This window comes from Heterocephalus glaber, unplaced genomic scaffold (assembly GCF_053883595.1).
Source record: "Heterocephalus glaber isolate CG9 unplaced genomic scaffold, H.glaber_assembly_v1.0 deba00000122, whole genome shotgun sequence".
Taxonomy (NCBI): domain Eukaryota; kingdom Metazoa; phylum Chordata; class Mammalia; order Rodentia; family Bathyergidae; genus Heterocephalus; species Heterocephalus glaber.
In genome coordinates this window covers 2,462,588-2,477,853 of record NW_028258138.1, presented here as the reverse complement: position 1 = coordinate 2,477,853, position 15,266 = coordinate 2,462,588, and the positions used below count along the sequence as shown (strand labels likewise).

General features: G+C 48.6%; 1 protein-coding gene across 4 annotated transcripts in view; it reads left to right on the top strand.

Annotated features, from left to right (window-relative positions):
- The window catches only part of Dscam (DS cell adhesion molecule), a 589,901-nt gene that overhangs the window by 319,777 nt on the left and 254,858 nt on the right, over positions 1-15,266 (top strand). For all 4 annotated transcript variants that reach the window (XM_087211193.1, XM_004842472.3, XM_087211196.1 and 1 more), the window contains one exon: positions 10,338-10,484. In XM_087211193.1, coding sequence (XP_087067319.1) covers positions 10,338-10,484 — 147 coding nt within the window. The remainder of the gene's footprint in view (positions 1-10,337; positions 10,485-15,266) is intronic.

Below are 15,266 nucleotides of genomic sequence, written 5' to 3'. Positions count from 1 at the left end.
CCCTTGTTTTCCCAGCTCTGTCCCCATGACCATGCGCATCCACGTCAGGCGGACACTGCTCCACCCTCCGTCCCAGTTCTGTCCCACCCAGGTCAGCAGTGTGACCAGCGGGCGTCACCCTTGGATCAAGCCCGCTGCTCCTCCTCCTTTCCTTCTATTTTTTCCCTGTTTTGAACACATTGCTTTTCTAGTCCACTTGGTACTTCCAGCCAGAGCTGGAAGGGAGCCTCAGCATGAAATATATGGCTTCTTTTTGGGGGGGGGGGGCGGGTACCAGGGATCGAACTCAGGTCCTTGTGATTGCCCAGCAGGCAGCGAAATCACTGAGCTAAATCCCCAGCCCCATCAGCATGAAATATAAATTCCCTTCCAGCCACAAAATGAGGCATCTGCAGGGCAGGAAATAAAGTCCGTGGGAGCTCTGCTAAATATTAGTGGGATGCAGGCAGCAGACAGATGACATCTTTGTCTTATTTTGTTGGCATCTCCGTAAGGGCTACTTTCAATTCTCCCAAGTCTGAAACAAGGCAGTCGGATCAGCCAGCATGGACCCCAGTACTTCAGTGGGGCCTCCTCCTTACCCAAGCAGTGCTGCTGCTTGAACTTAGGGTCACCTTGGTCCTCACCGCGTTCCCTCATCTCTGTATCCAGGCCACAGCTCAGCCCTGCCAGCTCCACTTCAGAATCGGGGTGGCTCCTCCCTGGGAGCTGCCGGAGCTGCCTGGTTCAGGGTTCCCTCCCACTTCCCTTCTTCCTTCTCACCTGCTGCGGCCAGGGTTAAATCTCCTTACCCGGGGCCTCGCCCACCCTACACCTTGCTGGAAACCTGGCCTTCCCCTTCCTGCAGGGACAGAGAGCTGCTCTCCTTAGCTTCCTGCCTCACTTCTTAATTCTCCCTAGATTTGTTTCTTAATTCCCTTATGGGCCTTGATCACAGTTGATGGTGTTTTTGTCTCTCTCCTCTTGTAGCTGAAATATTTAACCCTCTCCAACCGAAATACGTACTTCGAGAGATCAGTGCCCAGAAGTCTTCCTCATCATATGAAGGAATAAAAACAACTTACAAACTGATTTGGTGCTTTTTATTTTTAAAAAATTCCTTAAGGTAATTCCTGTGAAAATCAGACCCTAATCTTTCCAAGGACTTACTCCTCTAAGCAACTAGACATCTAAGTAGAGGGGAGATTAATGACAGACTCCGACAGCAGCACAGGCGAGGGTCTGATCATTAACAAACTAAACGGGCTAATTAGGTATACAGTCTGAATGCAGTGTGCAGGCTTAAATTAGCAGCGTATAATTGAGCCTCATTTAACTGCAGGAGAAGCTCGCTGAGAGAATTTTATTTACATGAGAAAAGTGCAGTTGCTTTCAGGGATTTTCCACATATCTATCCCAAATCACTCCTTGTTTGTCAGACCCAGCTGGGACTGTTGGTCTCTTCCTAAGCCCGGATATCACGGACCGGGTGACAGCTTTATTCCTGGCCCGTGATCTCCAGCAACTCCAGGCTCAGACCCAAGTCAGGACCACTGTTTCTTGGCTGTCTTGGTCATATTGTTCACACACAGAACAAACCCTAACAAAGCTAGGCGAGGTGACAGGTGAGAACTCCAGGCCCTCATTATGCCTTATTGCACTGATGCTATTTTTAGGAAAAAAAATCAAAATGCACGTTTTTTTGGGTCAATGTCCAAGTAGTCGTTTAGCTCTGAGCGAGGTGGAGGCCAACAGGAGGGTGGCTTCCTCCTGCACAGAGGCAATGTAGGCGGGCACACACAGGCTGCACTCAGCGGTGAGAAGGCAGGGCCCCGCTGGCTCGGGCTCGGTGAATCCCATTGCTTGGTGCCAGTGACGCCCCCAGAGGGCAGGACTGCACAGCCCAGGCTGGCGTCGTCGAAGGGCTCCCTGCTGCTGTCGGCCACGCCCCGGAAGTGGCCCCTAGAGGGTTGGAGGCCGCCTTTGCACACCTGCCCCAGCCTTCGGGCCCGGCCTCCACCCCCCGTGCTGTCCTGCCCTCCTGATTCCTCTGTGCTTCCGTCCAGACGCGCGCCGCCTACTGCCTCCCTTCGCAGAATAAACCGTGACAGCCCACAGGGCACCAGTAGTCTCCAGCTAGACACCCTGGTGCAGGAGGTGTGACGTCAGCAGACTCCTCCCCTTCCGCATCCACTCCGGGCCTCAGAGGCCCAGGTAACAGTTCAGCGGGCGCCCAATGGCTGCACCCCTCGTTTGCATATGCAAATGTGTGTATCTTGGGTACTGAACATCATGTGTTCTTCTGCGATTGCTCTAGATATCCGGGAGAGTTTTGCAAAGTATTGCAGGACCTCCCTTATGCTTTTTGAATGACTGCAGGCAGGATATGTACGGACCCTAACTCATTTTATTGCCCTTTGATTGGCCTTCCAGTTGGTTTATAATTTCTAACTTTTCGCATAACATTGCAGGGCATTTGGGGGGTCCATATCCGTGTGTCCCCCAGCTCAAGATTCCCAGGGCGGGTTAAACTCACTGACTTACAGTCCCACCAGGGGTTCGTGTCCTGCCACCTCTGTCAGGATTACATATTACCAAACGCTGTAGTGTTTTTTTCCCCTGATCTCCTAGGTGAAAATAGCATCTTATTTTAATTTTCATGGATGTGGTCAAGTTCTAACTAGATTCTGCTCAGAAATGAATGGAAACATACTTCATTTCATTTGTGACAAATGAACATTTTTGCAATTTCAAGTTGTCTGTTCCTAGAATTTGACGTGCCTCTCCATGCATCCCCATCTTCTGTTATGTCCTGTAAGGATGAGCACATTCTTTACATTGTCTTCGGAGCTAGATGCTTAATTTTTAAAAACTTGATTAGTGCACATTTGCAGTGCATGGCAATGGCATCCTCGAGGGGAGCTGCTGCTTACAGAGGAAGCATCTTAATTCCTTTTTCTTCCCTTTCCTCTCCCCTCCCTCTCTCCCCTCACCTCTTGGCCTTAATATTTTTAATAGTCTGGCAAAGGCTGTATGTTATCGTTATATTTTATTACAGATCCCAGCTTTTCTAGAGCGTCCCTTTCTGCCAGGGATTCGTCCAGATGGCCCCATCTAGTGTCACAGTGTCCCCAGGCAGTGGGACCATCCGGGCACAGGCAAAGAGACCCGGGCGCCTCTGGGTCGACTGTGTCCCCAGGCTCTGTGGGCAGGAAGGCACGGAGCCCAGGCTGTGTGCACAAACCCTGCGGCAGTCTGTCTCCGGTCCTCTGTCGCCCTCGTTCCTCGGCTGGCCGTCTCCCCCACTCACCCCCCAGTGTGCTGAGCTTCGGTCCCCATGAAGGGCACCCCTGCTCCTGCGTGGCTGCGCCCTAATGTGGCCTGCAGCCTGACCCAGTCCTGCCCTCAGGGGACCCCACAAGTTCCCGCAGGCCCCTGTGGGTCCTGAATCAGTTTCTCCCCTGGCTCCACGGCTGTACCAGTGCTGACCTCAGCCTCACTCAGAGTCTGCACTTGTCCCCAGACTTCGCTGATTCTTTAGCTCAGATTTGTTCCTGGGGCCCTGGAGTTCGCGTCCACCCCTACACCAGTCGCAGCTGTGCTACATCAGACTCCACCCTGACCCGGAGCCAGGCCACAGTGGGCAGGGGCAGGAGCAGGGAACCAGCCTGCCGGCGGTGTGCAGGGCATACTGTTTGACCTTTCTGTCCCTTGACTTTCTCATCTGAAAAGTATCTTCCTTGTGGGGTCATTGTAAAAATTCCATGGATCCAAACACGTATGAAGTTTTGAGTGGCCGTGCTTCATTCTGTGACCCTTTTGGCTCTGACTCGGATTAGTATTGACACGCAGCTGTGCCTGTCTTCAAATTTCCCCTTTCCCGAGGCCGCGAGTCACCCGGGTCAGGGCCCGTCTTGGCCCACTGTGGCCCTAACTTACCCCATGTGTAAGGGCCTTCTATCCGGGTTGCATTCTAAAGTACCCACACCTCAGGCCGGGGGTCTCATCCCGGGAATGCCCCTTTCTCGAGCTTAGATGCAGCTTTCAACATAATCTGTAGGGGTCATCTTGTGGGCCCCATGCCCATGTCCAGGCTGCACGGCACCGGCTGCCCGGCAACCACGGCAGGAGTCGGGTTCCTTTCCAATCGCATCTGAATTAGGAGACACTGACAACTTTAGAGTCATCGTGGATGTTTTTTTCTGATTCTGCTTCTATTTTAGTTCGTGCTAATTTAACTTTCCAAATGCAAACTGTGAGGTATTTGCTTGTCGGCTCCTCTCAGCTTTACCGCTGTGCTCTTAGGACTAGGGTGTCAGGCTTGTGTTCCTCTGACTTCCAGACAGCACTCTGAGAATGCTTCATCCCGTCGCACAGTAGGGCTGCTGGTGCCGGGCAGCGGGCACACCTGGTGCAGGGTCCAATGAGTCAGGCTGCCATTTGGCATCTTATTAGCTCAGCCATCTGCTCTGTTAATTACTGTTAGCTCAGTTCAGATGGAAACAACAAGACCAAACAAAACACTAAGAACTAGTTCTGAGTGAAAAGTCCAGGATGCTTTTAAAATCTTTCTGAAAACAGCACAGTCACTGTGGAAGAGCTGACCCAGCTCTGCAGTGACAGCCGGGAAAATAATGAAAGAATAGTTAACATCAAAATCTCAAAATGCTCTCTTTCCTTGTAACAGTGTAGTACAGTCATTTCCAGAAGGCCAGGCGTTTGTGCATTTGGAAGGGAAGGCGTTTATGTGTCATATGTACAGGAGAATGTTGAATAGAAGGAGACATATTTTAGCTTTCTTTTTACCAAGACCTAAGAAGAGATGTTTTGAATATAAGCAATAATAGACTCCTCCATCCAGCCAGCCATTTAACAAAGACTTTAGGATAACATACCCAAGTCCTCTTCTATGTAATGAAGATGAGAATTTGAACAACAAACAAGATATCGCTACTCCAGGTGGAGGACAGGAACCCAAGGTAACTTAGAAGAAAACCCAGGGTCCAGAAAGAGTGGCCAGGGGTGTGGTTAATGTGCACTTATGTGGCTAGAGATGGAACGCTGGAAGGAAGGCAGAGTGCCTGGAAGGAGCCAGCCACAGAGGGGTCTGGGCTCAGGGTCTCTGGGGGAGGCTGGGGTTGCAGCCAGGTGCGGTGGGAGGAGAGACGGGGAACAGCGCGTGGTGATGTGGTCAACATAGGCCATGGTAGGCACCATCCACGATGTGGCCTGGTGGGGCAGCTTACCCGCCCTGAGAGCCCATGTGTATCTCCGTGGTCACAGCAGTCGTGGGTGCTGAGCAGGAGAGAGGATGCAGAAGAGAGGCAGGTGAACACGGGGAGCAAGCAGACTCCCGTCCTAGCTGTGGTCCTGTGCGGTATATGAAGTCAGGTTGTGGGCTAGAGACCCATTTTGGAGGTGGCAGCAGAGGATCTTGCTGCTGGTGAGATCTAAGGGATGATGATGGTTAATTTCCATGACGTTGGCCATGTGCCCTGTGTTCAGGTTCTCTGTTGCTTTTTCCCGTGCACAAGGTCGCCTTCCATCAGAAGGAGATGAGCTCGTGAACGTGGCCCGTTACGGCGGTCAGCGGGCTCGGCCCTGGGTGGCAGCCTCAGCCACCTGTTATTCATCTGTTTCCCATCAAAACAGCAAAAAAAAAAAAAAAAAAAAAAAAAAAAGAACAATGCATTCACTTGTATAGATGCCATTTAACTTTTATTAATACTTTCAGTTGACAGATCATGAGTGCATATATTCATGGGGTGGAATTGTCAACTTTGTACGTCTGTATATACATACGGTGTGAAAAAGGTTACATCAAGCTAATTTGCCCCCTCCCCTTTGCTTTCCTATGGTAAGAATGAAACTCGGTCTCTCAGTTATTTTGAAGCATGAGTTACACAGCACGTGATTATTACTGGCCACTGTCACCCACTGAGCGGCAGCTGCATGGCCGTCCCCTAAATGACGCCTGTGTACCCATCTGATCTGCAGTGGGAGAACAGATAGGATTCTCTCCTCAGTTCTCTTTCCCAGATGAACAAACCCACGTTCAGAGATCTGAACGACTTAACCGGAGTCACCGAGTGTAAGGCGACAGTGACAGCGTGAGAGTTCCGAGCCACGGGACTCCGGGGCCTCTGTGTTTTCCTTCCACATGGAAGAGTCTCCCAAGGAGGTGCACTTGGCTCACTGGAACCAGGGGAAGGACTTGGGGTTCTGTGCACGGACATGGAAAAGTCAGTGAACAGACTGAACAAATGAACCAATCTTGGACACTTTAACATACAAGGTTAATGACTCATATCAGAGTGGTACACAAGGGCAAACACAGGTTTGGGGATCAATACCAACCTTGCTCCTCGGTAACTGGCAGGTCCTTCCTACAGGTGGGCAAGGACAATGCCTAACTACCCCAGCTTGCTGTCCCCTCCCTCTTCTGTCACGGCCGTGGCTTCCCCAGACCTTAGCCTGGCACCGAAGCAACTGGAGGCTCCCTGCAGGCGCCGTGTCTCGTGCCATCTTCATTCCTTCCTGTCCCCGGAACACGGCACCTTCTGGAGTTGCCCCCTGTCGCTCTCTCTGGAGGTCATAGACACCCACTTCCTGTAGCTCTGACCTTCAAGCTGAGGGTTTCTGCTCTGATGACCCATCGTTTAGCAGAACAGACATCTAGAACCTCTGTTATTTTCATCTCTGCCTTGGATGCGGTTGTCTAGAAAACTCAACTGCAGGAGACACTGCTGCAGCAGTTTTTGGAGACAAAACTCCAGCTGCAGGAGGCACTGCCCTATGCAGCCTCTGCCATTCAGCACCTGGCAGGGAAGCCCCAGGCAGCAGAACTTCTGCCTTAAGCGCTCCTCAGCATCGTGGGGGCTGGTGCCCTGTTTTCTTCAGTAGCTTTGTGTTTCTGTGTGGACACATCTCGCCAGCCCCAAAGCTGACTTAAGGAAGCTGGCAGGCCTGTGCCTTGCAGTGGACTTACTTTAGTGGTGCTGGCCACAAGCTTTGCCTTTGGAGAGGGCCTCTCGCACTTATGCGTGACCACTTACTCTCGGCTCATGCAGAGCAATAGGTTCAGGGCACCTGCTCTCCAGTTCTCAGCACACTGAGTGCAGCACAGGCCGGGCGTGCTGAGAGAGACCTGGTAGCAGAGAGAAGCTGGGAGAGGCTGGGTAGCCAAGGAGGATGCAGGAAAGTTATGAAAGACAGGCCAGGGTTGGTCACCTGGAGGCTGGGCCACCCTCACCCTGGGCCACCCAGACGGCTCCTGAGACCAAGACAGTTTCCCAGGAGTGGGGTGCAGCTGCCTATGCGCCTGGGAGTGGGAACCCCAAGTGCAAAACTCATCCCCTGTTGTTCAGTCTCTCGGTGTTTAACGTGACAAAGACAATGAGCTCTTGTTTAGAAATGTTTTGGCTTAAAACACTGATAGTTTTCCAAGGAAAATAAAGTCATCTGTAAAGTTCTGCTTTGCACAATTCTACTCCCAGACAGTTCCGAGCAGTCAAAGGATGTGTGTGTGTGAGAGAGTTTGTGTGTTTGCATTTGACTGATACCGATAATTTGTATGTTGACAATCACTTCTATTAATGGAAGTCCTTTCGTTGATCCTGTTGAAGGATGTGAATGAAGAAAACAGCAACTCCATGTGACTCGAAAGCATCTGGGGTGTAAGGCAGCAAGTGGGGTGCAGCAGGGGAGCGTGGTGCTCGTACGGCTTCACTGCACCCTTCCTGTCCCCAGAGTCCCAAGCACCTTTGAAGTTGTCATTGCACCCAGGGCCCAGGGCTTTGGTGCCTGGCACCATCACGGCCTCTACTCTCCCACCTTACCTGAGGGATTAAAGTGTGGATCAGTTCCAAGATGAGTTTCAGAGCCGGCTGAGAGGCCACTGTGTTCAGTTCAGCACAGAAACTTAGTCAGCCCTCTTCTCCATACCTGTGAGCGTCTCAGAGTTGTTTCAGGCAATAAAAGGCCCAGGTGGAAAGCATAATAAATAAATAAATAAATAAAAGGCCCAAGTGCTTCCGAAATGGTGCGCCTTAAAGCGCCTTATTTTCACAAGAAGCACGTAAGCAAAAAAGTCAAGTATTTCAGGAGCAACTGCAGTGACTAAATGAAATGTGCCAGAGACCAGAGCCCACTCAGGGGTCCACAGTGAGGGCTGGGTGGCGGCCACTGTCCTGGCTCCTGCCTCCCCCTCCATCTTTCAGCACTGATGGGCCATCCACCCTCATGAAAAAGTTCCACACCAGAGAGATGACAGCAGTCGCACACATTATCTTTTCTGTCCTTCTTGTCTATCAAACTATACTTTAAAGGAACGTGTTATTAAAGCATTATATAAGCATGAAAATATTTGAAAGAGAAACAAGTTATGTCAAAGACATACTGGTAAGGAATGCTTGGAGTAGGCTCATGACAAGTGGTAAAAGATATTTTTAGTCATTTTCTTTTGGGGAAGGATAAAGCAGAATTATCCAGAATATGTAGCATTGGGAGATATTTTCAACTTTTCTAATATTTAGCACATTTACAGTCTCTTTTAAAATAAGTAACCCAATAGAATTGTCTAAAGGTTTAAATATTACTTGGAGACACTTTATTCTATTGTAATGAGTAATTTTTATGTTCTTTGGAAAAGTTTATGCTAGGTCAGTGTGTGTTTTGAATGTCTTTTTTACTCCTATGTTCTTCTGAATTACTCTCATCTTGCATAAGAAATTGTCTCAGTCACTTTTCTCACTGCGGAGACACAGTACCTGACACCCACAAGCTAAAGGAGGACAGGTTTATTTCGGCTCACAGTCTGTAGAGGTTTCAGTCCCTGGTCCCCTGGTCGTCTGGCTCCAAGGCAGGCAGCCTGGCAGAGGGGCCTGGCGGACGAGAGCTGCTCACCTCATGGTGCACAGGAAGCAGAGAGAGAAGGGAGGAGCCAGGCGGGAGATAGAACTTTCCAGGCCACGCCCCCTGACTGCCTCCTCCAAGCAGAGCCCTCCTCCTAGTAGCAATTCACAAAGCCCTGCCTTATAAGGGCGGGAGGTTTGAGGTAACATCCAGTAGAACCCGCACAGAAATCGTATGTCGTTTTTATTGATCGACTGACCTATGAAGAAAGTATGACCCTTGCAGGAAATGACCAAGGACCGGGAATTACGTTTGCAGCTGAAATGTTTGAGACCTAAAACCGGTGAGCTCAAGGCTCCTGACAATTCTGACTAAAATAAAACACAGGAGTTTGAAGTGAACCTAAGAATACCTAAAACATAAAAAAAGAATCGTTTTGGCATTTTAGTCCTTTTCCTAAAGAGACAGGTCACGTTTTCTTTCCAGCGGAATCAATCACCTACACAAACGCCCTGCAGTGTGTCGAGTCACTTGCATGGAAGGTGGAACCACTCACCCGGATGCTACTTTTATGCCTTAATTTACTTTGTCCTAGGATCGTAATGAAACAGTGATAATTATCTTTAGAAATTTCTATTTTCAGATGGAAAACAAAATCCTCATGCTTCATTTTTTTTTTTTTTTTTTGGTACTGGGGAACTGGGGATTGAACTTGGGTCCTTGTGCTTCTGAGTCATCATGCTTCTTAAACCAGCACTGAAATTTGATCTGAATGTTGGTCATTTCCGCAGAACTGTAAATGCACTTGTGACAGCCACGGCTCACACCAAGGACACCTTGTTCTGTGCTCATGGGGCAGGAGGAAGAGCTGAGCATGGATTTTTTTTTTCCCTGAGTAAAAATATCCATTATTTGACCAATCACTTTAAAAGTCAGTTATTGAAAATAGCCAAGTCCCCTAGAACAGTAGAATGTAACAGTAAATATTGGTTATTACTATTATTAGAGACTAACACAATCTTTCCTGGGAGGTTTGTGGAATAGCTCAGTGTTTTAGAGTCTAAAACATTTTTGTGCCTTTACTGCAGTCCTTCAAATTGAGATTAAAGTATGTATTTTCATAAAAGAGAAATTTGCAACAGAAAGTTAATATTCCTTTCATTAATTTCCTTCTAAGAAGTAGATGATGATTCATGAAAATCTGCCATATTGGCTACGTACCAGTGATAGCCCAGCTTTGTTTTTGTAAGATAAACATATGACCCAAAACGCAGATTTGTGAGATCCTATTTGCTAAGTGTGCACTTCCTGTGGAACATGCTGGTGAAAATCTCCTGCTTTAGGCCAGTTGAGAAATGGGAAGGGATGGGACCCTGCACTAACATACCTGATTTCAGCCTTTGCAAAGAGGTTTCTTCAGGAGGAAATAAATTCTTCAAGGACACTGTCTATGTGCTGGGGCTGCTTCTGCCTACTTTAACCGAGCAATTCTCTCTCTGTTTCAGGATCTAGATTTCTCATCACACCCACGGGAGCCTTGTATATTAAAGATGTACAGAACGAGGATGGATTGTATAACTACCGCTGTGTCACACGGCACAGGTACACCGGGGAGACCAGGCAGAGTAACAGCGCTAGACTTTTTGTATCAGGTAAAGTCTCATCAACTCTGTGGGTGCTGTTTCTGTGACTCCCGTCAGATTGTGCTAGAAAAACAGCACAATTTTGGGCTAAAATGAAACCTTCAGGCTTTTAATTTCCAAAATATTTTACCAGCTGTAAAAGTCTTCTAAACCGGTATCAGGAGAATATAATGAAAATATAGATATTTCCAGTGAAGTCATTTCACAGTTTGTACAACTTTCAATTCCTTTGACCCGATGAGATTCCTGCTGGGAAAGCATCACTCCCTGCCCCGCGTGTGTGTATGTTTTATCTTCGACAAAACTGGCACCATCTTGCGACAGAGCCCCATCCCATGCTATGGGTCACACCTGTGCTTCTCAAATGAGACCTAATGCCACTGGGGAAATTGTCCTTATCTCAAGGTAGAAGGACATTCACATCTGCCCACCTCCTTCCAGGATGATCCTTAATCCAAGAAGGAATCTGAGTTAATTCCACTGTGCTAAATATGTCAGTTCTATGCTTTCCTTCATGGGATTTGCACTTGAGAAAATATCAATGCATCATCAGCGTGACTGGCTTGTCCTTGGCTCATCTGTTAAACAAATGATCCAGTCACGGGGTGGCGGTTGGCACCTCACGGTGTGTCGCAGGATGCGGAAGTGTGCATCCCAGTACTAGAAGATTAAATGCGAAGTAGCTGACCTTTGCCTTTGTAGATGAAGAGTGCCGAGTTTCCCCCACGCTGAATACCTGCTGGAGTACACTGTGAAATGGTGCTGGCCGAAGACTGCAGCCCTCAGTGAGGAGGCTCTTGTTTTACTCGTAGTGAGGCTTGAAGAGGCCAGGAGGGGAGGGACTGCACCTGGGGGTCCTTGGAACATCACTGCCTCTTGCTGCCCTCCACAAGCCCCAGCCATGCTCTTCTCTGCTCACAGTCTCAGAGGAGCCAACATCTTACATGACTGTCAGTGTGCAACACAAATGCATGTCAGAATTCAGTGATTTTGCCTCTGAACTTGGAATGTTTTTACTTCTTTTTTCATGCTCATCATTACTTCCTCCCCAGTTTTATAGTCTCTAGGAAAGCTGCACCAGCAAATGACTGGCTGTCCTCTTAGGCCTTGGTGACTCCACAGACAGCACAGTGTCCCTCCCCTTGTCCAGAGCGGCCTAGAGACAGTCTTGTGTGCACAGGAGAGGAAATTCCTCAGGACAGTGGAGACAGGAAAGAGGGACTCCAGGGGGAGACTCTGGATGTGAGATTCACTGGCAGTTGGCATTAAGTAACCATTTCTCTATGCCATAGGTGAATCTGCTGTTGGGGATTCCTGTGGAAACGGCCCCCCACTTACAAGTGTTTGGGTCCTTCCTGCCCCGAACAAAGAATTGGACAAGACAAGCCAAAAACGGTTCCAGAAGTTTATTTGAAAAGTGAGGGCTGAAGGGGTAAAGGAAGAACTAGCTCTGTAGAGCAGCTCAGGCCAAATAAAGAGAGGAAAGGATAAACTCGAAAATGGAAGTGCCTTCTGCCTAGTAGACCCAGGCTGGGCCACCCTACAGTCACAATAGTGGCTCCCCCGGGGTCTGGGTCTCTTGTCCTAGAGTGTCCTCGGCGAGGCTCCAGGGGCTCCCAGAGCTCTCCGGGTGTGCTGCAGCACTCCTTCCAGGGACAGGGACCCTCGGGGCCGCTGTGTCCAGGAAGCAGCTGAGCAGAGTGGACTGTGGAGAGCAAAGGAGGGAGAAGGCCCAGGCAGCAGCCAGGCTGGAGGTCTCATCCCGGGAGAGGCCAGCTGGCAGGGAGAGGCCACCTCAGGACGCAGTGACACCGGCCTGAGACTCGTGGCTGGATGTGGGAGCCTTTCTGCTCAGGTGGAGCTGACAAACAGGCTCACATTTGAGTCCTTCAGGGACACTCCGGGGAGGAGGCCAGACAGGCTTGTTCACAGGGAGTGGAAGGTCCTGACTTCGATCCCCGGTACTGGAAAAAAAAAAAAACCCTAAAAAGTGGAAAATGAGCAAAGCCATATTTTTTTGTTTTTTTGGATTTTTGGTACCTGGGTTCAAACTCGGGTCCTTGCACTTGCGCAGCAGGCAGCAAAACCATGTTTTGATTGTAGGAAGCAACTCAACAAAATTGGATACAAATCACTTGAAAACTATAACTTACTGCAGGAAAATGATTCTAGCCTTGAAATAGCATTATAAATCAGAAATAAAATAACTCAGGAATAAAGTGGCTAAACAAGAAGAATCTGTGAAATGAGAGATGGTGTAATTTAGGAAAGAATTAGAAAAGGTGAAATGTTACAAACTTGAAATAAAATTAGAAGGAATACATTGGAGAATTCACAGCAGAAAACACAATATGAGAAATAAAGACTAGAAAGAAAGCATGCAGAAAGTCAACCATACAGTGGAAAGAATCAGTGGGAGAATACAGTACTTCCATAGCAGGCAAAGATGGTGAAATACATGTATAATTAGGGTTGCTTTGAAAGAAAATAAAAAAGAGACCAATAAGTCAAGAAATATTCCTGTAACTAATGGATATACAGTTACAATGTGTTGAAATGATACTCCTTTACCTGCAAAATGGACCCAGAATGATCAATGTGGACCACATTTTAATAAAATTATGAAGTGTAATAAAGTTATGAAGTGTAAAGTCACAGATGCCAAGAGATTGATTGTTTTAGCATCCAGGGATTAGATTCAAGTGATGTCTAAGGGAAAACAGCAAGTACATGATAAAATAGAAAACAGACGAACAAGTAAAAATAATAAATACATTTTCTTAAAAAACCAATAAAACAGACAAACTGACCTAATGGTTTTTTAAATAGTATTCATTTCTGTACTAGGTCTGGGTTAATCAGACTGACCATTCTTTCTTCAGGGATAACTAAAAAGGCTGGTTAAATTTTTTAAAAATGTACCTCAGGTTGTTAGGAGCAAACGTGAACCATGATAGGGCCGCATTCCAGGGAAGGTAGCTTGGCTGGGGAAGTACATGTGCCCGGAAGGGCTCTTCTCCAGGGAGGGCGACTTGGCGGTCAGCTGAGAGACCAGGAGCTGGAAGGTCCCTGGGGGCCGGGAAGGTCAGGAGGGCGCCCTGAGGCGTGCGTCCTGCCCAGGGCAGGGACGCCCCTCATGCCAGGCCATGCTCACGGGCGTCCTTCAGGGAGAGAGCACAGAACGGGCTGAGCGCCCCTCAGACTCCAGGACAGGTAGGGAGTCCTGGGGTCACTAGTGCTCCGCGACGGCCTTTACGAGGGACACGCGGGAGTCACGGGGTGATCAGATTCTGTGCTTTCTGTGATGTGGCACTAACCTGTGCCGCAGTGTCTCCCCTGCATGGTGAGCTTGTGGGGTCTGAGTTTGCAGTGAGACACAACTTTTATGTAATAGACAGTTCGCAGATGGGACGAGAATGAAGCCGGAGCCACTGGCTACTGATCTCCTGTGTGCCCAACACCCCGTGACAGCCGGCTCAGCGCTGCTTCAACGGCGTTCTTAAAATGCGAAATAAGTACCCGTTCCCACTTTGTAAAGCAGCTTTGTTGAGATACGGTTCACCAACACGAGCTCCACTCATTTCTAAGCATGCCATTCAGTGATTTTAGTGCAAACCTCACTGCAGTGGCACACACCTGTAGTCCCAGCTCCTCAGAAGCTGAGACAAGAGGATCACTGGAGCCCAAGAGTTCGAGGTCAGCAACATAGCTGGGGTGGGGCTTGGGGGAGTGGAGATTAACCTCTCAGGGGACTGACAGACTGCTTCCAGGGCTGGATACACCAGTCTCTCCTCCCCTCGTCGGCACTGCACATGGTTTGTTTGATTATCCACACCAACAGGCTGGGCGGTGATGTGTCCTTGTGATTCTCATTGAAAGTAAATGTATTTTTAACTGGTGCTGAAAACAGGAAAGCCAGATGTCCTTACCGGGTGCCGGGTGTGATTTTGTACCTGTACGCATTGCATAATGTTTTAACCAAGTTAAGCTGTGTCTCCTCAGCTTTGGGAATGTGGAGTGTGTTACCACAGCCCACTCTGCCCTCCCACACAATGCCATGGCAGAGCCGCTTGCTCCTGCCTAACTGCCTTAGCGCCCACAGGCAGTCTCTCTCCTTACTTCCTGCTCCTACTTTCCCAGTCTCTAGCAACCTCCATCTGCTCCCAACTTCTAGATCAACGTTTTTAGTATTCCACACTGGAGTGAGGTAGAATGGCATTTGTCTTGGTGTGCGTGGCTCACTCAGCATAATGATCTCCAGTTTCATGCATGTGGTCACCAATGACAGGCTTTCATCCTTTTCTGGCTGAATAATATTCCCCACTGTGTACTTACCACATTTTCTGTCTCCATTCATCAGGTGATGGACACTTCAGTTATTTCCGTTTCTTAGCTATTGTGAATAATAAACACAGGACTGCAAATGTTTGGTCAAATACTGACTTGATTTCCTTTAGCTATTTACCCAGGACTAGGACTGTTGGATCATAAGGTAGTTCTGGTCTTTAATTTTTTGACGAACCTCCCTGCTGTTTTCCACGATGGCTGGACTAATTAACATCGCCACCAACAGTGTGGAAGAGTTTCATTCATCGGCAGCCTCACAGCTCTGGCTGCGGTCCTGCTGACAGGCGTCAGGTGACGCCTCAGGGCAGATTTCGTCTGCACTGACTAATGGCCAGTGACACTGAGCCTCCTCTGATGCACTGCTCAGTCCTATGTATATGTTCTCTGCTGATTTGTCTACTTAAATATTTTGCTCACGTTTTAACTTTTTTATTACTATAAAAA